General features: G+C 42.1%; 1 protein-coding gene across 1 annotated transcript in view; it reads left to right on the top strand.

The window, feature by feature from the left end:
- The window catches only part of LOC308298235 (serine/threonine-protein kinase Nek10-like), a gene marked incomplete at its 5' end in the record, with an annotated part of 56313 nt that extends 36806 nt beyond the window's left edge, over positions 1-19507 (top strand). The window contains 2 exons of the mRNA XM_080741798.1: positions 18523-18578; positions 18762-19507. Coding sequence (XP_080597924.1) covers positions 18523-18578; positions 18762-18813 — 108 coding nt within the window. The 3' untranslated portion in view covers positions 18814-19507. The remainder of the gene's footprint in view (positions 1-18522; positions 18579-18761) is intronic.
- Positions 19508-23794: the final 4287 nt, after the last annotated feature.

Here is a 23794-nt window from a genome sequence, read left to right as displayed (position 1 = left end):
TCCACCGCCACCGGTGTATGAATGTGTGTGTGAATGGGTGAATGTAATGCACATTGTAAAGCGCTTTGGATAAAAGCGCTATATAAATGCACCATTTACCATTTACCGTACCTGTTGCTCCATTCTTCATAAAAGATCTCCCTAAACATGTTTAGCTTGGCTTCCACTGACCCGTGTAGTGCACTTTGCAGCAGGCTGCTCAGGTGTTAATCCAGATTCCCCCACTCCTCAGTTTAATTGGCCTTTAGTCCATGATGGTGAATAAATCTAGTTTCGTATTTTGAAAAGGTCTATATTCCTAGATAATATTTCAGCATGATAGCCCTTCCCAAGTGGTAGTTTAGTCACAGTTATCAGCCTTCAATGATACCAACCACAGATCCACAGAATCAAACTAGAAGAAGTGCTCTTCCGAGCACATGTCTCCACCAGGCCACGCGTCCTGGTGGTGCTATAATAGGCAAATGCAAAAAGGGTGGCATGTGTTCTTCACCAATCTTAGACCTTTCATGTTGCCACCATGAGGCTGATTTGAACATTTTGTAGTGTAATTTCTTCCTTGGCCTTTTGCGAATGTGCGTGCCGTGCACAATTTCATTATAATTGCACGCTGTGGGGGGCGCTGTTGAGCCAGCATGCTGTGAGGACGCGTTTGGAAAAGCTCTCACCAGACCTCTGTTAAAAAGTATTATTTTGAGGTGCATTGTTTCTTTTATCGGTGCAAAAACAACACCTAACGTTACCTAGAACTACCTGAAGGCAATTTTGAGCCTTAACTGGGACACTCATGGCCAACAAACTGAATCTCCGCAAATATAGCTTCGCGGATGCACCTCCCACGGCTCCCAAGCCCGGGCCCAAACAATCCGCGAAGCAGAGTACATCCGAGAGCCGTGATTGCGAGCCCGTGCCTGGGGGTGAGTTGACAATGGACACCGCGGCTGCTACGCTAAAGGCAGAGATCCTATCGGAGATTAGAGCGGACATTTCCTCTCTACTGAAAGAAGAAATACACAGGGCCTTTGCTGACGAATTCGGCTCTCTTAGAAAAGGGTTACAGGATGTTAAATCCGAAATTGTGAATAATACAGCGGCTGTTCGCTCCGAGTTGGACACCGTGAAGGCATCCGTTGGAGAGGTGGAGCAAGGCCTGTCGGAATGGTCGGATACAGTAGCTCAACTTCAAAACGACATCAGGAACTGTAAAGCGGAGCTGGAACAGCTACAGGAGCAACACAACGACATGCAATCGAGAATGAGACGCTCCAACATACGCATAACAGGGCATGGCAGCTCGTGTTCTCCAGCAGCCGTTTCTGAATTTCTCAAGACCGTCATAAACGACAAGAAGGATTTCCTGGTCGACCGTTCGCATTGGGGCTCGGCCCCAAGCAGAGATGGAAGGCCGCGAATAATTGTAGCCAAACTACACTATGACCAGGACTGCGTTGAGGCGATACGTAAGGCACGAGAACATGGCCCATACGATTACAAGGGTAATCGAGTAAGTATTTTCCCGGACCGGACGGCGAGGGACGCCAAGCACTGCGCATCTTTCAATCCTGTAAGGCTACTCCTGAAGGATCGAGCTGACGTTCGCTACGGCTATGTTTTCCCCGGCCGCTTCCTCATTACACCCAGCGGAGGGACCACCAACGAATTCAAGACGCATGAGACAGCGATGGCCTACGTGAAAAACAACATCACCGCGACTGCGAGGAGCGGCGCCGCGACTGCGAGGAGCGGCGCCGCAGCGGCGGCGGAGGGCAGCACCACAGCGGTGGAGGGCACTGACGACCAATGATGCGGTTCACTATATCCTTTTTTTTCCATCCTCCATGAATACACCATAATCATTTTTTATTTCAGGTAAAGGACACTTCTCTCTCTCTTTCTCCTCGGACTGATAGTAAACTGTTAACCTCCCCGATCATTCATTTACTGACAGTAAAGGCATACATCATTTTTTTTCTCTTTCCTCATAATATGGACACTACTGTTGGAACCAGTGTGAAATAATGCCTTCTTCCCAAACTGAACATCGATATGCTTATGTTTGCCTTATATACTATTTGTCTACTTGCCTTATTGGCTTAACTTTTTTTTCTCTTTTCTTTTAAACTACTTATGGTGATAAGGCAATTTAGTTTTTTCATTTCTTATTCATTTCTGCATTTATTTTGTTACTTTTTTGATGGGTGATTAGTTAACAATAATTTCAATACAGTTTAGCTAGATTGTTTATGTCTGGGAAAGATTGGGGGATTGAATGTGCCCGTTCCTGTTAAATGTGTATCTTTTTTTTGTGGTCAGTTTTTTTTACTACCATCTCTTAAGTTTTCATTTATTAATATGCAGCAACTGTTGAAGGATTTATTTGATTTCTCTAACTGGTTTAAGGCCTAGTTGTGCCTAATATATTTATTTTTTTGTTCCAGTGTAAGGTTGTACGCAATAGTTCAGGTAAAGGGCAGTATTTAATTTGTCTAGCATATCTCCCCTCCCATTTTTTTCTCTCTTCTTTATCTAAAAAAGGGGCAGTGTGTGTATTTGTGGATGTGTGTGTGATGTGTGTGTGCGTGCGTGCGTGCGTGTGTGGGAGTAAATGTGTATATTATGTATATGTCTGCCCTGTGCTGTTATTCCCTTTTCCTCCCAAGGAGGCACTTACTACTTGTCCAGCTAGAGGGCAGCATTTGTCAAGAATGAATACATATATATATATATATATATATTTTTTTTTTTTTTAAATTAAGGCAGCTTGTGTGTGTGTGTGTGTGTGTGTGTGTGTGTGTGTGTGTGTGTGTGTGTGTGTGTGTGTGTGTGTGTGTGTGTGTGTGTGTGTGTGTGTGTGTGTGTGTGTGTGTGTGTGTGTGTGTGTGTGTGTGGGCACATTACCTCTTCTTTTAAATGTTTTATTTGTATTATTTAACTTTGATTGCTCTACCATTAGAGTCATTTATTCCCTCTTCCCCTAAATGGATGAAACTATCTATTTGGGTTAATATGCTAAGTTTAAAAATATATTTGTTATCATTATCATTATTATTATTTCATTCTTATTTTTACTTCTCTTTTATCTGCACTTGGACAGTCCTTATTTGTTTCACCGACCATGTAGTATACGGAGTGTACATATGTATATTCTGTATATATATATATAGTTTTTCACTTGAGTAGAGGTCTGGTGGGGTCTGGCTTCCTGGACAACCCATCGACCCTCACTACCAACACCATGTGTTGGCCTTTTTGCAAGGGATATAGCAGTCACCATGTCTTTTCAGGTGACAAGTGCTGGGGTTTGTATAGACCTGTACAGATTCGCATTTCATTATATGTTTGTATATTTCTGTGTTTTTTTTATGTTCCTTATGTGGTTATTCGCACTCTGCCAGGTTGCATCAATGTCATACTATGCTATCTTTCATTGTTACTTTCCAATATGTATTTATATCTCCATTATATTTCTTACAAATTACACTATATTACTAGAACTCTATGGGAGACGTAAATAGACCAAAGGGTACTACCGGTTGCCAGGTTAATTTTGTAAGCTGGAATGTTAAAGCTTTGAACAATGTTGTGAAACGAAAAAAGGTGCTCACTCATCTTAAACATCTGAATATTGATATTGCGTTCCTTCAGGAAACCCATCTCCGTACCATTGACCAACCCAGGCTGAAGGGAGGGTGGATAGGACAAGCGTATCACTCCAATTTTGACTCCAAGGCGAGGGGGGTAGCTATTCTAATTAATAAGAATACTCCATTTGTGATGTCAAGCGTTGAATCTGACTCTAAGGGGCGATATGTTATTGTAGTGGGTAAATTGTACGATTTTTCGATAATTTTGGCTGCTATTTATGCTCCAAACTTCGATGACGAAGCATTTTTTGTTAATTTCTTTTCCCGACTCCCAAATTTGGATACACACTACCTCATCATAGGTGCAGATGCGAACTGTGTCTTATCTCAAACCTTAGATCGCAGCTCCCCTAAGACTACGACACTGTCAAAATCGGCCCAATCAATTAAACTCTTTCTTAATACATACGGTATGTCAGATGTGTGGCGATTCCGTAACCCTACCTCTAGAACATACTCCTTTTATAGCCCAGTACATGGGACACTCAGCAGAATTGACTATCTGTTTATTGATAGGGAGCTTCTTTCTATGGTGAGTGAGTGCGAGTATCAGGCTAGAGTTATTTCAGATCATAGTCCCTTAACAATGAAACTGTGTATTCCCGGTGCTGTTCCTAATTATCGCCAATGGAGGCTTAACACCCTCCTCCTCTCCGAGGAATCCTTTGTTAATCAAATAAAATCAGAAATTGTTAATTTTCTCAATCATAACCAAACTCCAGGAATGTCCCCCTCGACTATATGGGAGTCGATGAAAGCATACCTACGGGGACAGATTATATCGTACACAGCTATGCGCAGGAGAGCAGATAGGGAACGGCTTAAATACTTGGCTGATAGTATTTTGAAGTTAGACACACAATATAGCCAGTTTCCCTCAGATGAGGTGCTTAAACAACGCCTGACACTTAAAATGGAATTTGACCTCCTTTCTACTCATAAAGTGGAGAATCTTATTTTGAAATCTAGACATATGTATTTTGAACATGGGGAAAAGGCAGGAAAAATCCTAGCACACCAACTTCGTCAGAAAGCTGCTAATCAGTATATCTGAAATAAGGGATGAACAAGGAACAATACACACTGACCAGACTGAAATTAACTCATGCTTCCGCGATTTTTACTCCTCTCTTTACACCTCTGAGCCACCAGACGAAGAATCTGCGTTAGATAATTTTTTTCAGGATCTTGAAATCCCAAAAGTAAACCCTGGAGCAGCCGCAAGGCTAGAGCACGATATTTCGATTGACGAGATCATTGATTCAATTGGGAGTATGCAAAGCAGTAAGGCTCCAGGGCCCGACGGATTCCCGTCCGAGTTCTTCAAAACGTTCTCTGAACAACTAGCTCCACTGCTCCTATCTGTTTTTCAGGAATCACTATCCACCCAATCCCTTCCTCCTACTATGCGGGAAGCAACGATTTCACTAATTTTAAAGAAAGACAAAGATCCGTCTCAGTGTGGCTCGTATAGACCGATCTCGCTACAGAACACTGATGTTAAAATCCTCGCAAAATGTCTAGCTTTCCGCCTTGAGGATTGTCTCCCGTCGATTATTTCAAGTCAGCAAACTGGCTTTATTAAGAACAGATATTCCTTTTTCAATATTAGACGCCTTTTTAATATTCTCTATAGCCCCCCCTCACCCGACATTCCAGAGGTTATACTGTCGCTTGACTCTCAGAAAGCGTTCGATAGGATTCAATGGGACTATCTCTTCTATACCCTTGAAAAGTTCGGGTTTGGCCCTAAATTTATCTCCTACATTAAAACTCTATACTCCTCCCCTGTGGCGGCTGTGCGCACAAACAACAATATTTCGACCTCTTTCAGACTGCATCGTGGGACACGCCAAGGTTGCCCTATTTCACCCCTACTGTTCGCCGTCGCCGCAGAACCCCTAGCGATAGCCCTAAGACAGGATAATGGTATTAAGGGTATTGATCGTGGAGGGCGGGAACATAAACTGTCCTTTTATGCGGACGACCTATTGTTATACATATCGGACCCTCTGCTCAGCATTCCCAAGGTGTTGGAACTATTAGATAGATTTGGTAATATATCCGGCTATAAAACTAATCTTGATAAAAGTGAATTGATGCCGGTTAATGTAGGGAGGGGGAGAGAGAGAGAGAGAGAGTGTGTGTCAGTCGTGTGTGTGTGTGCGTGATACTCCCCATGATGCAACGGGTGCAAGCGGCACGGAAGCAATGGCGGCGCGCAGCAACAGCAGCGCGCCCGGCGCATTTAACAATTTATATTAATACGCTGCTCTTATTAGTAATAGTTTATGCCTCGAAATGTGCGCGTGAATACAGCCTGACCAAGCTGGAGAACGGTTACTGGAATATCTCGCCAAAACTCCACTCTATGGACCGGGATACAACAGCAGCCACCAACAAACAGTTCGGCTACGGTTCCATGGCTACATTCATCCACCTTTTGCGTTGTGCGTGGCGACCGATCATCGCAAAAGGAAACGGCGGAGATTACTGTGGTAAAATCATCACTATATGCCTCCTGCTGTCGGGCGACGTCCATCCATGCCCAGGCCCTACACCGGGGCCCCTCTTCACTGTGGCTAGCGAGGCTAACGAGGCTAACAATGTGGCTAACAACAACAACAGCCACCGGCAAACGCCGCCAGCTCGGCTCCAGACGCCCCTGCAATCACAACAAGCGGCCACCGAGCTGTTAGCTTGGCTCCATCTACCTCCACCAGTGTTCCGATGGCTGCTCGGTCTCGACCTGATGACAACAACGGCGACAAGCGGTCCAACGTTACCACCAGCTCCCGAGGCTGTGGCCACCGAGCCTAGAAGTCTCATAAAAGGAGCTAGACCGCTGGACATCGGCCCCGCTATACCACCAACGCCTGGAGCTGTGGCCACCGTGCCTAGAGGCCCCGGGCAGCGGGACACCGGCCCGAGGACATCGCAGGATCCCGAGGCTGACTACACCGAGCCCAGAAGTCTCTTGGAAGGAGCTGGGCCGCTGGACATCGGCCCCGCTATACCACCAACACCTGGGGCTGTGGCCACCGTGCCTAGAGGCCCCGGGCAGCGGGACACCGGCCCGAGGACATCACAGGCTCCCGAGGCTGACTACACCGAGCCCAGAAGTCTCTTGGAAGGAGCTGGGCCGCTGGACATCGGCCCCGCTATACCACCAACACCTGGGGCTGTGGCCACCGTGCCTAGAGGCCCCGGGCAGCGGGACACCGGCCCGAGGACATCGCAGGCTCCTGAGGCTGACTACACCGAGCCCAGAAGTCTCTTGGAAGGAGCTGGGCCGCTGGACATCGGCCCCGCTATACCACCAACACCTGGGGCTGTGGCCGCCGTGCCTAGAGGCCCCAGGAAGCGGGACAGAGGCCCAAGGACATCGCAGGCTCCCGAGGCTGTGGCCGTCGTGCCTAGAAGTCTCATTAAAGGAGCTGGGCCGTCATCTGGGACATCATCATCATCATCATCATCAGCTGGGGTGGCCACCGTGTCTAGAAGTCTCTGCACCGGAGCTAGGCCGGTGGCCACCAGCAAGAATAATCCAGCTCTGGACAATGACACAACACGGTCCCCCCCTCACCTGCAACCCCCAAAGCCACCTATGGCTAAGGTAAAATACAGAAACCCAGTTTTTAAAAAACACAGAAAATGTAAATTTTTTAAAACACTAAACCAAGCTAAAACTGTGTGGGACCCCTTATGTAAACCCAAAGGTTTGTTCTGTGGCCATCTAAACATCCAAAGTATGGTAAATAAGCACAGTGAACTAGAAAATCTGCTTGTAAACTCTAACATTGACTGTTTAGGACTGACGGAAACATGGTTAAAGCGGTCATCCCCAGATGCCTTAGTGAGCATGCCTGGTTACAAGGTGTTCAGAAGGGACAGAGTAACTGGGAAGGGTGGGGGGGCCTTGCTTTATATCAAGAACACCTTACAATGTAAGCAAATTGTATGGCCCACTGAGATCCAGGCCGAATGTGTAGGTGTAGAAATTACACTATCCACAGAGATGAAGTTCACTCTAATTTGCTTATACCGTCAGCCATCAGCTAAAGTAGAAGTATACGACCAGCTAAAGACCATCCTCACGGCGTGTGATTTTAATCAAGAAGTAATACTAATTGGTGATACAAATGTTAACTGGGACGATAAAAAAATAAGAAAAAATCTTAAACTAGTAACAGACCACTATAATTTGACCCAATTAATAGAGCAACCTACAAGAATAACCAGTCACTCAGCAACCAAGATAGATTTACTGTTTTCAAATAAAGTGGAAAGAATCGCTAAAACATTTAACTTCGTGACAGGTCTCTCTGATCACAACATCATATTCTTTTCCAGAAAACTCTCAAAACAGGCGTTCAGCAAAGCTCAGTCCCAGCCTATAGTCAAAACAATCCCAAAACATCTGCAACATAGCCTTGAGGTCGCCCTACAAGGGCTTGAGTGGGATGATTTACACTCATGTGATGATGTTGAGACCGGATGTAATATCCTTCTTTCCAAAATTGGCAGAGTAATGGAATCTTTCACCAGAGGTGGTAACCAGAGGAAAGGGAGGAAAATTACTCTACCTTGGGTCGATAAAAAATGCAGAGATCAAATGAAAACCAGAGATTTACTGCTTAAAAAGGCATTAAAATCTGGCCTGACAACGGACAGACAGCTATTCACACATGCTAGAAACAAAGTCACAAATGTCTTAAGGAAGGCTAAAGCTGGATTTTATATCTCCATCATAGAGAGTGCCAGAGGAAATGGGAAAAAAGTTTGGGAATACATAAATAAACTGACAGGGAAATACTATAAGCAGGATAATAACAACTTAGAACTTAAAATAGATAATGTCCTGGTGAAAGATCCCCACACGCTTGCTAGCAACCTAATGCTGTTTTTTCTAAACTCTGTGTATGAAATCACACAATTGTTCAGACCCTCTAAGTTTGTTCCACGCCCTGTTCAAAATGATCTCCCCATTTTTAATTTGGAAGAAGTCACAGAAAACGAGGTGACAAACATTGTCAGATCACTAAAAGCATCCAAAGCTAAAGATGCACATGGGCTTGACACAAACTTTCTTAAAACAAATATTGACTCTCTGGTGGCACCAATCACACATCTGGTAAATCTGTCCATAAGAAAATGCACTGTCCCAACTCAGTGGAAAGCTGCTGTTATAACACCTATATTCAAATCTGGCTCAAAAACGGACATATCAAACTATAGACCCATAAGCATCTTACCTGTTATATCAAAAGTGGCTGAAAAGTGGATTGTAAAGTCTATTGTTAAACATCTAGACAAAGGCTACACCCCTCTGCATCCTATGCAGTTTGGGTTTCGAGCCTTCCACTCCACTGAGTCAGCAAATTGCTTATTCATTGAAAAGTTAAAGTGTGCTTTGAACAAAGCCCCATGCGCAATGGCAGTATTTTTGGATTTCAAGAAAGCATTTGACTCTGTCAGCCATCAGGTCCTCTTGTCCAAACTAACACATTTCAACTTGTCCCCAGAGGCCATCAAATGGTTTACATCATACCTATCAAATAGAGAACAGTGTGTTAGTATAAATGGCATCAAGTCTCCTTATCACACTTGCTCGGTTGGTGTCCCCCAGGGATCAATAGTAGGACCAATTCTGTTTTCTCTGTTTATAAACGATCTACCTGATGTATGTAAAGATGTACATATTCAGATGTACGCAGATGATGCTGTTATACTGACTCATGGAAAGAGCTATGCAGAGGTGTCAACGGTTTTAACTTCTGTTCTGACCAGCGTTCAGGACTGGCTTACAGACTCATGCCTGCTCCTGAATGCAAAAAAGACGGTCTGCATGGCTTTTTCCAAAAGACCAGTTGTGATGGAATCATCAAATGTGTTTCTGGGTGGAGAGGAACTTGAACTTGTGTCAGAGTTCAAGTACCTCGGGGTCATGTTAGACTCAACCCTAACCTTTAAAAAACATGTAAAAAAGGTTACAAACACAATCAAGTTCAACCTTCAGAACTTTAAACAAATCACACCTTTTTTGGCAGTTAGTGCTGCTAAATCGTATCTCCAATGCATGATCCTATCACACATTGAGTACTGTTTCACAAACTGGTCTTGCGCAGGTATAACGACTCTCAAACCCATTGAACAGCTATATAAGAGTGCGCTTAAGGTATTCGATAGGAAACCCCACTCATATCACCATTGTAATATTCTTCAGAGGTACCGTTTTTTGAGTTTCGCTAATTTTAAGGTTTTTAAACAGGTCAGTATCATATATAAGACACTAAATGGTCTATGCCCACCTCCCCTAAAGGAATTCATAAAAAGGAAGCCTGATAGAGGACTCAATACTAGAGCAATCACTAGAGGGGATTGCGAAGTACCGTACCGGGTAACCGCTTTTGGAAAAAACACCCTTTCAGTGCAGGGATGTTCAATCTGGAATGACCTACCTCTAACAATAAGAGACTGTTTGTCATTTCCATCCTTCAAGTTCAATCTAAAAAAATGGTTAGTTGACAATCAAACCTGTGACCATGTATAGTTCTAAGAGTACAGCTCATGCCATGTACGTATATTTTTAACTATCCTTTTTTAATGTAGGGTACTGTTAGTAATATGTGTTGTTTTTTTTTTTTTTTCTTGGTTCAGGAAAAATAGTATTTGTATGTATGTTCTTAGGCGCCCTCTCCTAATGTAGGGTTACTGTTTGTTGGTATGTATTGTTTTGTCTTCATGTGGGGACTACGGATGAAATTTAGCATTCTTGCTAATTCCGGCTTATTTACATTGCATTCATGTAGTGTTCATTAATATGCATTGTCCCGTCTAAATAAACAAATAAAGTAAAGTAAAGTAAAGCCGCACAAAATCTCCCCTTTGAATCAGTTCCCTTTAAAGTCAGCACAGAAAAGTTCAAATATATAGGGCCAATTTTCTGCCTCTGATGAATAATCTGAAAGAGGACATCAAAAGATGGGATCAGTTGCCCCTTTCCCTGGGCGGAAGGATTAATACAGTAAAGATGAGTGTGTTACCTAAGTTCCTATACTTGTTTCAAAGCATCCCAATTTTTTTAACTAAGTTCTTTTTCAAAACCTTGGACTCTCTTATCTCTGCCTTCATCTGGAACAATAAAAGTCCACGTATTCGAAAAGCTATACTTGAAAAACCTCGCCCACAGGGTGGCATGGCACTCCCAAATTTTATCTTTTATTATTGGTCAGCCAACATTAGGGCACTAATGTACTGGATGAAGGCTGTAGATGGGCCTGATGTCCCGGAGTGGTTGACTTTAGAGGGTTTATTTTGTGCTCCCACTTCTCTGCCAGCACTATTATGCTCCAAACTCCCACCTCAAAAGCCTACTTCATTTTACAGTAATAACCCCATTGTTATACAGTCAGTAAAAATATGGAACCAGTTTAGACGGTCATTTGCATTGAACGACTTGTGTCTCTATGCTCCAATTGTCAGAAACCATATGTTTATCCCCTCAATGTTAGACGGAGCATTTGATGGCTGGCGTAGGGGTGGGATTTCATCTCTACATGATCTCTATGTGGATAATGTGTTTGCATCCTTTGAACAACTGGTGAGCAAATACGGTATTCCTAGGTCACATTTTTATAGATATCTTCAAGTTCGGGACTTTATTAAATCACAGCTCCCAGGGTTCCCTCAGAGGCCCTCTGCGTCCTTGTTGGACACTATCTTTAGCCAAGGAGCTGACCTCAGGCGGATCATAGGGAGAATATACGAATTTCTTAATCTGCATGACTCAGCATCTCTAGATAATCTCAAGATTAAGTGGGAGGAAGATTTAGGAGAAGAAATCCCAGAGGAAAATTGGCAAAAAATGATACGTAGGATTCATTCTTCATCCATCTGTCAGCGTCATGCTGTCATACAATTTAAAGTTGTCCACAGACTCCATTGGTGCAAAGCTAGATTGTCCAAATTTAAACCCAATATCGATCCACTATGTGATAGATGTAAGCAGGCTCCTGCAGATCTACTCCATATGTTTTGGACTTGTCCAACACTGTACGACTTTTGGAAGTCTGTGATTGACACATTATCTAAAGTTATTGGACAACCACTTGACTACTCTCCCTATATTGCAATATTTGGTACTATGCCACCGGAGGTGTCAATAAATAATGTCAAGGGTAACGTCTTGGCCTTCTGTACATTGTTGGCCAGAAGGCTGATACTTTTTAAATGGAAAGACCCGCTTCCTCCCACTTACTCACATTGGATAAGAGAAGTTATGCAGTTCATTAAGTTAGAGAGAATTAGATATTCCCTTCGGGGTTCAATTGAAAAATTTGACATAGCCTGGCAACCTTTCATGTCATTCATAAAGAGCATGAAGGCAGAAACTGTAACCGCAACATAGTGCAATTATATCTATTTTAGTTTTCTTTTTTTTTACTTTTCTTTTGTTTTCTTTTCCTTGTCTTTGTCATGTGTTTTTCTTTTCTTGTTACAGGTCTGTGGGGTGGGTGGGTGGGGATTTGTATTTGTATGTTCATGTTTGTTTGCATTAAGAAAAAAGATAAATGATAATAAAAAGACCTTGATCAAAAAATAATTGCACGCTGTGTTTCATTTGAGGCATTTTGTTCGAAACGGATCAATCCTGCAAAGTTTGGAGGCCAATCTTAGCCAATCAAGATGGAATATTTAATATGGGTCAGATCCGTCTTGATCATATGAGTGTAGAGATACTGTGTACTGATTTGTGTTAATTGTGGGTAAAATCTGAAGGAGTAATATCCAAAAATGTGTCTTACATAAGTCTGCCTCCTGGTGGCGCTATAAAAGGCTGATGTGAAAAATGAAAGGAAATGTTTTTTCCTTGGCCTATAGGGAGTGCCGCTTACAAAGTTTGAAACTGATGGGTGGAGTTATAGGTAAAACCACAAATTGGCCTGTTATAGCGCCACCATGAGGCTGATTAAAATGTTTTGAAGTGCCATTTCTTCCTCGGCCTAGTGGGAATGTGTGTGTGCGATTTCATGATTGCACTCTGCGTTTGTGATTTGAGGCATTTTGTCCAAAACGGACCAATCGTACAAACTTTGAAAGGCAATCTCAGCCAATCAGGATAGAATATGGACAATCAGACACATCCATGTCGATCACATGACTGTAGAGATACTGTCTACCGATTTGCATGATTTTTGGACAAAATCTGTAGGAGTACTGGCCAAAAGGTAGTTTTGCACAAATTGGCCTACTGGTGGCGCTAAAACAGGCCCATGTGAAAATGTGGGGCAGAGGTTCTGAATTGGCATCCAGGGAGTGCGCTTACAAAGTTTGAAACTGATCGGTGGAGTTATGGGTAAAACCACGAATCGCCACTGTTATAGCGCCACCATGAGGCTGATTTCCAAAATTTGATGTGGCATTTCTTCCTCGTCCTAGTGGGAACGTGTGTGCGCGATTGCGTGATAATTGCGCTCTGCGTTTGTGATTTGAGGCATTTTGTCCAAAATGGACCAAGCTTACAAACTTTGAAAGCCAATATCAGCCAATCAGGATGGAATATGGACAATCAGACAGATCCGTGTCGATCAGATGACTGTAGAGATACTGTCTACCGATTTGCGTGATTTTTGGACAAAATCTGTAGGAGTAGTGTACAGAAATGTGTTTTGCAAACATCGGCCTCATGGTGGCGCTAGAACAGGGCCATCTGAAAAATGTGGGGCAGAGGTTCTGAATTGGCATCCAGGGAGTGTGTGTGCTCATTTTGGCAGCGACCGGGCCAACAATGCCGGAGATTAGCTGGTGGAGACAAAAACGCCTAACTGTTTTTTGAATAAAACATGTCATACAGAGGGAAAAAAACATTGTTCAACCTCTTTCATTCACTTATTTCACATTTTAACCACATGAACCCTAGCACGGGGTAAACATTCAACAAATGGCATCTCTACAAGCTCACAACACCTCACGTTGTGACACGATGTGAACAACTATTTGTATTGAAAGGAGCGAAGAAGGCGCGGACAATGTATAGAATGGACAATGTATAGAATTCAAAAATAGATATATACAAGCTCACAGCATGGCACCGAGTGCCGCGCTGCAAGCTTGTAGATCTGCTATTTTTCAATATCATAAGTATAAAATACCAAAGGGCCTTCCACCTTGGGCCCTAGTAACTCAGCCCCACTTTTCCCCCCCTTTTGACAACCCTGATTTAGCATCGTTGTTGGCTAGAAATCTGGACATAATAGTTTGTTGTGGAGACTTTGAACATTTTTGTGGGGTTATGAAGCTGTGATTATGACTTTTCAAGTGAAAATGTCACGGGATTTTGTTTGATTCATGCAGAACGGTCTCTTTGATAGAGCCGAACTGTTTACGTTGCTACTTCTAGCCTCGCATGGGGCCATTCTGACATGCTGCCATTCAGACTTTCTAATTGTGGCGACACTTCCATAGATGTTAGGGCTAGGATTTGTTGGAATGGGGGGGTGTGGGAATGGCATGGCTGCATGTTGGAATGAGGATGTCTGAAAAAAAAAAGAAAAACAGCTGGAGCAGGCTGCAGCGGTGCGTGCGAAATGCCTTCACTGTGCCTTCACTGTGAATTATGGGGAGAATTATACACTTTTATTGAGATTTATACATTTATTACACTCTTGTTTTCAAACACACTAACTTTGATGTGTGATATTTTGGGTTCCCTATATGACAGAAGGCTCAAACTTTATCAGGGGCTGGGGAAGAGTGTAATTAAACATTACATTACGGTATATAAAAGCAAATTCTCTGGTTCCTCAGGCATGGCAGGGCCGTACAGCGGGATTTCTTCGGGCTCCTCGGGCATCGCAGCAAATGAGTTAAGCAAACTAATTGTTATTATAGGCTGACATATTTATATCATTTCTTAACAGCATGCTGCTGGGGCATCTTGAAAATAAAAGAGAAAGATTTCATCCTAAAGTGAGTGATGGCATCTCCTTTCTAAGTTCTAGCTCATCGACTATCATGGAAACAAACGTAACCCACCGAACAAAAAAAGAGGATCATAATTAGACCATCAATGCAACAAGAGAGCTTCTCACATTTGGGAGAAGGGCCTTTCCCTTTGGGCTCAACCTTATTCCAGGAGAAGGTCTCTGGATTGAATTTCCACAGGTCATTGAAGGTCAGGTTTGAGTTTTTGCCACCAAATATGTACAGCTCTCCATTCTTGGCAAAGGCTGAATGAGCCCTGCGCTTTTTTGGAAGAAGCTGTGCAGAAGGTGTGCTCAGCCAGCAGTTGGTCTCTGTGTCAAACACACTGATGAGATTGTAGTCGACCTCATGCCCATCCCAGCCCCCAAATACAAACATCTTTGTCCCTATGATGGTGGCAGAATGACTGGATGAAACCGGTGCTAGAGTGCCTCTGGTGTTAATTAAAGACCAAACCATTGTGGTGGATTCCAACTTGTAAATGTCATTAGTGCATGCCAAGTGCTGGGTCATTCCCCCATAGACATACATGACCTTCCCTAAGGCACAGGCTGAGTGCCATGACTTTACCGTTGGAACAGTGCCAGTAACATCAGGCTTAAACCATCTGTGGGCGTCAACATCAAATGCATAAAGAGCGTTGCAGTAAGAAGTCCCTCCCCTGCTAGGAGTCCCTCCCCAGATGTATGTGAAATTGCTAATCAGCACAGCCGTGTGGCCCTTCTTCAAGCATGGGACCTCAAGAGGACGTTCTCCTCTTCCTGTTGTCTCTGGGGGCAACATCCTCCAGCGCAACGACACTGTGTTGAAGATGTGGACTTCAACCTGATTACTGATGTTCCCTTTAAAGGGCCCTCCAAAGCCATACACCTTGTGCCCGACTACCACCACAGCGTGGATGTCATTCATTTGTCCTCCTTTCAGATGTACAGTCCATTGCAACATTCTAAATATCAGCACTAATGTGAATATATGCGACAAATTACAGAAATATTACAAGGCAGTTCAATCCCAAGTCGCTAAATGATGTTTTGTTGATAGCTAAATGCATTTTAAAGTACAATAATGACGATGTTGTGATGTCATCTATCTACAGTTTTTCGAAATTTACGTGTGTCTCTCTGTGGCCGGTAGAACTCAGAACGCATCTGACTGAAAGGTCTCAAACTTTTTTGTCTCATATGACCCCAGTTATGCATTGTGAATGGTAAAACCTGTCTGTATCTCTCAGTTGCTGTCCACTGTCCAGTGTGTTCATCTCTGTCTGTGTGTCACTCTGTGGCCGGCGTAACTCAGAAGGCATCTAACCGAACAGTCACAAACATGTAACTCTGGGTGCATTTTCACTGGGTATGCATTTTCACTAATGCAAATGGGATTTCCAGTAGAGGGGTGGTTTACGAAGCTATCAAATACTGATGTTGTACGTTTTCCAAGTGTTTTTCCATTGTATCAAATACTGACGTTGTATGACGTCATGTATGTCTATCATCATCATCACCGCTCACTTCACACAGGTGTGATTTTAGTATTATATAGGGATGTTAATTGTTCAGTTGTTGCTGGTCATGGCTGCCAGTTCCCACCTGATGTAGTGTGGAAGCTCTGACTGCTCCAGACCGTACTGAACTAGAAAAGATGCAATTGAAAATTGCAAGTGTGGTTGCTGACGGTTGGTGACGTGACTATATTCTATAGTAAGCTAACTGTCATGTGAAGCTCAACCTATTGATTCCCTGTTGATTCCCTATTGATTCCCTACTGATTCCCACTCCTATTGATTCCCTATCTCTGACAGAAGTCTCTCTGTCTGTTCATTTCCAATGGCAGCGGAAAGGTTACCCTAGAAATAAAGTTTCCCCAGGACTATAATGTGTTGCCCTGTTGGGCAACCACACTAACTAGAAAAGATGCAATTGGAAATTGCAAGTGTGGTTGCATATTTATTGCCTGTGTAGCCCCCACAGTTAGTACCGGCCATGAACCAGTGACAACAGCCCTGCTAATCGGGCTCAGCCCTATTAGCACGACTGGTTGTGCGTTGGACTGGCGAGTGGGAGTCCCGGGTTCAATCCCCGCATCCGCGTAGCACTACAATCTGGCGTTGTCGGCAGGATGAGGAGCGTGGTATCCTCGCGTGAGGGACAGGTCCACGTCGTGTGCGGCGGTTCGCGGCGTGAAGTGTGAAGCGCGAGGGCGCGCTCAAAAGATCAGGGGGGTGTTTGTAGCCCCCACAGTTAGTACTAGCCATGAACCAGCGACAACAGCCCTGCTAATCGGGCTCAGCCCTATTGGCACGACTGGTTGTGCGTTGGACTGGCGAGTCGGAGTCCCGGGTTCAATCCCCGCTTCCGCGTATCACTACACCTGGATAGCTAGAAATGATTATCCATGCCTTTGTGTCCTCCTACCTTGGCTATTGCAACCTCAATAAAACGTCCATAGATCGCCTTCAATTCATCCAAAACACTGCAGCAAGACTGTTATCTAGGTCCAGCAGAAGGTATCACATTACTCGAATTTTGGCCTCTTTGCACTCTTTGACCTGTCACCCAAGAAGGTGACAGGTCATCTGTTGGCAAGGTGTCCACGACCAGGGCATCTTCAGCTTCAGTTCTGCGCATGATGAAACTTGAATACAGACCATGTCTTGTGTGTAGAGTTTGATACCTTCAAGGCTTGTCCCAAGTCATCAAGATGACCTGTCACCTTGATGACAAGATATTATTTTATGGACATGATCCTTCTCAATAAACTAAAAGCAAAACATATTATATAAGTAGCTATTTCTGGGTTTCAGCCCGATCATTTCATAATTTATGCAAATATGCTTAATGACAATAGGTTTAATAATTTAGTTATGGCAAGATAAGAATTTTATTTTAGATCAACTTTCTAAGTTAAAGGGGAAGACCACCCATTTTCAATATTGAACTATGTCATTAATATACCTTAGAGGAGTTGTGTGGAAATAATAAAAAAAAGTTCCCCCTCTTCTGTGTTGCCTAGAACTGGAGGATTGATTTTGGGGTTTGTATTGTAAAGTACAATGTGTGATGTCATCAAGTTGTAATTTGCAATACAAACCCCAAAATCAATCCTCCACTTCTAGGCAACACAGAAGAGGGGGAACTTTTTTATTATTTCCACACAACTCCTCTAAAGTATATTAATGACATAGTTCAATATTGAAAATGGGTGGTCTTCCCCTTTAAGAAGAAGCAAAGTTATAGTAATTTCCTGTTTAGCGGAATAAATAGCTACCGTAATTAAGCAAATTAATTGTTATTATAGGCAGACATATTTATATAATTTCTTAACATACTTTTATATGGCATAGCCTGTGTGTGTGTGTGTGTGTGTGTGTGTGTGTGTGTGTGTGTGTGTGTGTGTGTGTGTGTGTGTGTGTGTGTGTGTGTGTGTGTGTGTGTGTGTGTGTGTGTGTGATTTTTGTGTGAATCAAACTTAAATGTTACATATACGAGATACAATAAACTGCACAAAATTCGACTCTGCATATAATGCGAGTTAATGGGAAAACAATGATTGTCCCAAAAAAGTATTAAAAGCTACTCATTTGAAAAGGCTATCATGTTTCAAAGTACTTATATGGACCCTACAAACAAACGTATACAAAAAAGATTTATTCACTTTAGGTGTCCCTCACTTTTGGTCTAGCTCATGGACTATATTCCCTGCTCTTTTAACAGTAGTCACTGTTTCCAGAAGTGCATTATTCAATATATAATTATGCGTTTCATCAGACATGCCCACCTATATAAGCCCATTGAACTTTAAACTCCATGTTAACCACATGGAGTTAATGACCAATGGAGTTAAACACCCCTTTAAATGATTTTTTTCACATACTGTATATTGTCTCCAATTTTAGGGAATCATAGAGGAGGTGCTGGAAGAGAATGAGTACTATAAAGCTACATACACCAGGTGAATTGGGAATGTTCATATGCATTATTTCTATTCTCACATGCCTCCAAATCCACATGTACCGCATTGTTTTATTAAACTGTAACTCTTATTTATTCAGGTAAGCTTACATTTAAATGCAAATTAAAAATATTTTTTGAACTCCTGTTTCCAATATTCATAACCCTTTGTTTGTTTTGTTAGGAATGACCAGGAAATAATCAAGAGTTGCCAAGGCTCTGGGATAAAGAAGTGAGCTGTCTCTCCTGTGTGTCGCCATACTCCTTCATATGATTCTTCATTACACACACACACACACACACACACACACACACACACACGCGCGCACACACACACACACACACACGCACACACACGCACACCTTTACATATACTGTACATCTGGTTGATGACATTCTTGTCTTTGTGGTGTTCCAGTATGCTGCCCTGTGTCTGTGTGAGGTTTATGTGTGTTTTGGCAGGTTTCTCTGAGTTAGCACTTTGACATTCTCAGGATTCTTCAACCACATGATCCCCATATAGCGTTCCTATTCTGGAAATGTCATAATATCGAGTATTTGGCAAAGAAATTGGTAAACATTCACAGCGTATCATTGTGAGTTTGTAAATCCGCTAGTTTCGGCACAACGGACGCAGCCAGGAAGAGATCCGCGGGGGACCCCGGTCAATGAAGTATGGGTTTAAGTGGTTAAATGGCTTTACTGTTCTAACCTCTCAATGCAGAATTGCACGGTACACTTTTCTTATAACTGAGACTCAGGACAGCTCAAATGAAGCTTTCTAATGCACTTTCAATCTAAATAGGTGGTCAGTTTAGCCAGAGATAAGCACCCTGTGTTGTAATTTAACTTGAAGAGGATTTGTTTCTGCCCCAGTTGTAATCATTTAAAATACAGATTTAAAGTCCACCTTAAATTTAGGCCTAGGATTATTGAATGCTGAAAAAATAGCAGATCTACAAGCTCACAGGCAGCGCGGCACCAAGTGCCGCGCTGAGAGCTTGTAGATCTGCTATTTTTGAAAAGTTGTGAAAATGTGAAAGAATCTTTGAATATATGTATTTTTTTAAGTGAACGTTTGTAACTCAAATTTTGCTTCTGGGTGGTCCCTGGAACTAAATATTTTGAGATGGGGGCCCGTGGCCAAATACATATCATTTTGGGGGTCCTTCACATGAAAAGTTTTGAGAACCTCTGACATAGTAGTCTCTCAAGAACAGACTAACTGAGCTCCAGTTTATGTGAAAAGGGCCTTTTCTTGACGATGGCTAGCCAGATTGCTGACATTGAAACATGGGTTTTTCAAAAAAACTCAGAAGGATTCAAAAGACTCTTATAGAATGGCGTCAAAATTTAAATTTTCACGATTTTTCAAAAATAGCAGATCTACAAGCTTGTATATCTGCTATTTTTCAATAGTTAAAGCATTCAATAATCCTAGGCCTAAATGGGTTAAACTGAAGCTGCTGTATTCACAAGGCAAGTTTGAATACATCAGGAGTAGCAGTGTGGTTCCTCAAATATCCTGCAGAGGGCAATGTCACCCATGACATTCAGAGAACAGCTGTGGAGTGGTGAAATTCATGTGTATTGGACAGCACAACTGTGAGAAGATGAAATAGTCACATTAAATCAATAAAACAAAGCTTTAATATACCAATAACTATTTGAAATATGATCTACCCAGTAATATTATATATGAATATGCCATGAACATCATCAAATAAAAGACATTTGTTATACTATGATCTGTGGAATGTTGACTTGACATGAAGGAGAATAATAGCACTTATTGGACCAAGCTAACCATGCAAAATGGAAAATGTAAACATGATTTGAGTAGGCACATTTGCACAGTTGTTACAGTCCATAAGACACCTGTTTACTGACACATTTGTTACCTACTGCGGTGGTTCTCCACCTTTTCAGGCAGTGACCCAAAATAATCAATCTATAATCAAGCTGATCGGTTATTTTCAGATGTTTCCTCTTTCTTATATTATACTTTTGATACAGTAATGGTCTTTTTTTTTAGGTAATAAAAAGGTCTTAAAAGTCCTTAAATTGTAACTTCAATGTCATCATGGGACATGGGGACACCCCTTGACCCACAGGTTGAGAACCACTGACATATACTGTACCTCTGCAAATTAATGATTTTAATTCCATATAATGCATTACGTAATCCTTCACTGTCATGGAATGTACATTGTTAAGTCACACACATCTCATTTAAAGCACAACCATTCAAACCAAGAATTACTACATGTAATTCTTTGTGGTCTAGACAGTCCAGTCATTGTTTTGTAAACACAACGCCAAACACCGGAGAACAATTCCTCAAGTTCTGGCATCACTGTGAAGTCCTGAACGTAAGGAAATAGCCAGCATAGATCAATGTCCTTTTTCACATCGTTTTTGAATGGCGCCTGCTGCACCAACAGGGCTGGATTTCTCACAGCAACAACAGCTGCAGCCACAGAGGGGTGCTGTTGAGCAGCCTTGAAATGAGGGGACAGGGATTTAATGTTTTCCAAACTTTTTAGCTCAAGTCCCAAAAGAGAAATTATATCTAAAAGCTCACAACGCGTTGCTTTGCACAGCGTTGTGAACTTAGATCGGCTTTTTTCACTACTTCTTAAACATTTGTTTAAAAAGTAGAGACAACACGCGTTTCAAACTAATAGTTCTTCCTCCGTGTTGTCGTGTCTCTGTCTGTGAGAGGTAAATAAAATGTGAAAAGGACATTCATTGTGTGCTGTCTGTTTCCTTACTTTCATGACATTGTTGAGCCGTGCACCTTAAGACTGCTATTTAACCTAGAGAGTTGCAGGCCTTCTGCTTTGCACTAATTTCCATCACTGTCCCACAGTCAATGAAGGACACATCTTGTGGGTCTGAAGGATGTTAGGGTTTTTACACTTAATTTTAAATAGATTGTATTGTATATATGTGTTGTAATTTCTGAGTCAAAATACATATCTTATCCCCAGAAAACCTCCTTAGGTGTTTTGTCACATGTTTTCTGTGGAATGACTCCAGGCATCATGAGTTTAACACTATTTTTCATTATTTCATTCTTGTAACTGTAGTAAGAATGCACTGTTGACCAAATTGATAATACATGGGGTGTCTGTTGGACACCACTGTGGAAACTGTGGTTAACCCATGAAGACCTGGAATAATTTAGCACCGAGTGCCGTGATGCAAGCTTGTAGATCTGCTATTTTTTGAAAAATCATGAAAATGTGTGCAAATCTTTGAATATATTTTAAAGTTGTTTTAAAGTGAACATTTGTAACTCAAATATTTGCTTCTGTGGGTTCCCTGATACATAATATTTTGAGATGGGGTTGGTGGCGAAATACATATAATTCTAGGGGTCCTTGACATGAAAAGGTTTGAGAACCACTGACCTAGAAACCTCAAAAACCTTAGAAGGATTTGAAGACATTTATAGAATCGGGTCAAATATATTCAAAGACTCAAAAAATAGCAGATCTACAGCTTGCAGCACGGCACTGGTTCCACACTGTGAGCTTGTAGATCTGCTATTTTTTAACCACACTGTTTCTCAACGTCGGACCCCACCAGGACCCTTGAGGGTTTGTAACTCTGAGGGCTCTATTTAGATTTTCTTAAGTACCAGCTCTTGTGCCTTAACATAAAGGCCACTCCATACTGTCATTTTGTCGGAAAGGTCCAGTTCAACTAGAAAATGATGTCACTCGCATCTTCTGGAAAACATTACCCCAAATTAGAGTTTGGAAAGCTGTACGTACGTCTGAAAGTCGGAACTCTCAGACGAAAGGTTCGGTGGTCGGAGACAGTATATGGTCAGCATAAGAGATGGTACTTAAGACAATCAAAATACAGCCCTGAGAGTGTACAAATGGAACCAAATGGACCATTAGGTTCCATTTAAATGAACACTACTGTACAGTGCACTTGGGGTCCCAGAGATGAAAAAGGCCAACACTTCCCAGGCCAACAATGGGGGATGAGGGAATGAGACTATATACATGGGGAGATTGGAAATTGCTCAGCTGGTGAGAAAACAAACAAACAAGCAAACAAGGAAAAAAAGAAAAAGACAGTTGATCACAAAACACAATCAAAATAATAATATGAGAGGAATCCTAAAATAGAGGGACATTACTCTTTAAGAAAGGCTCCATGTGAAGTTAATGCTTTTTAACATATTATATCGTCTCTGTCGGGTGGGAACCTCATATGTCCAAAACAGAAAAGCCCAAAAAGTTGCTAAATTGGCTAAAAACGCGTCGCTTCGGGCACATTTCAAGCTCATGGATCTGCTACTTTTTTATGCTTTTGTGTGACGCTGTAGTATGATCAAGTAGTAGGGTATTCTTTTACGAAAAAAAAAAAAAACACAAAACGTTAAAATATGGAGGTTTCTGCCCGAGAGCAACAATATACCATTTGGTTGGCAAAAGACAAGTGTTTTGTCTCATTGACCCCACTGTACTTTCTGTGATTACTGTACATCAAGTCAACACTGCCATACTGCCTGATAGTACACACACTCTTTTAGCCATACCCATCCTATCTTATCTCAAACTCTGTTACACCACTGTAGTACCAGTTATAAACATTCTGTGTAATTATGAGATCTTTATCTGTAAATACTCAAGCTTTTGTATTTACATTTCCCTTTTGTACGCATAACATTGCTTACTCCTCCCAGTCCCAGCCCTTCACACAATCAGCTTCTTTTGTTGTGTATGTGGTTCTCATGAGTAGTGAATCATGAATCCAGAAAGCTGAACCTACTACTTTACAACTGCATGTTAAAGGCTCGCACATTTTTTCAGTTTCTCTTGATTCCATAAGTTGGCTAACTTTTCTATTCTAATGCTAAAGGTATTGCTATTTATTGAGGTAAGAAATTAATCAATGTGATATATCATGCAAATATAAATACAGTTGAGGCAGAAACTGAGGTAAAATACGAGAATAAAAACCCTCTGGACCAGTGTTGTATAGGTGATTTAATGTTTGGGGGGGACACTATTTTAATGATGTCTCACGCACGTTGCTTAACAGCTACACGTTGAGTAAGCAGACCGTTGATATGCAACCCAGGCTCATTCCTAAGTTAAGTGAACATACGGTAAGGGTTGTTTTACACTTAATGCATGTGCGTGCGTGTGCCCCTGCTTAGCTTCACGTAGCCAGGCTTACTCATCTGCGAAG

The sequence above is a fragment of the Nannobrachium achirus genome (genome assembly GCF_963921795.1).
Source record: "Nannobrachium achirus genome assembly, chromosome: 2".
Taxonomy (NCBI): Eukaryota; Metazoa; Chordata; class Actinopteri; order Myctophiformes; family Myctophidae; genus Nannobrachium; species Nannobrachium achirus.
The sequence above is the reverse complement of the archived record's forward strand: the minus strand, read 5'-3'. Positions and strand labels throughout refer to the sequence as shown.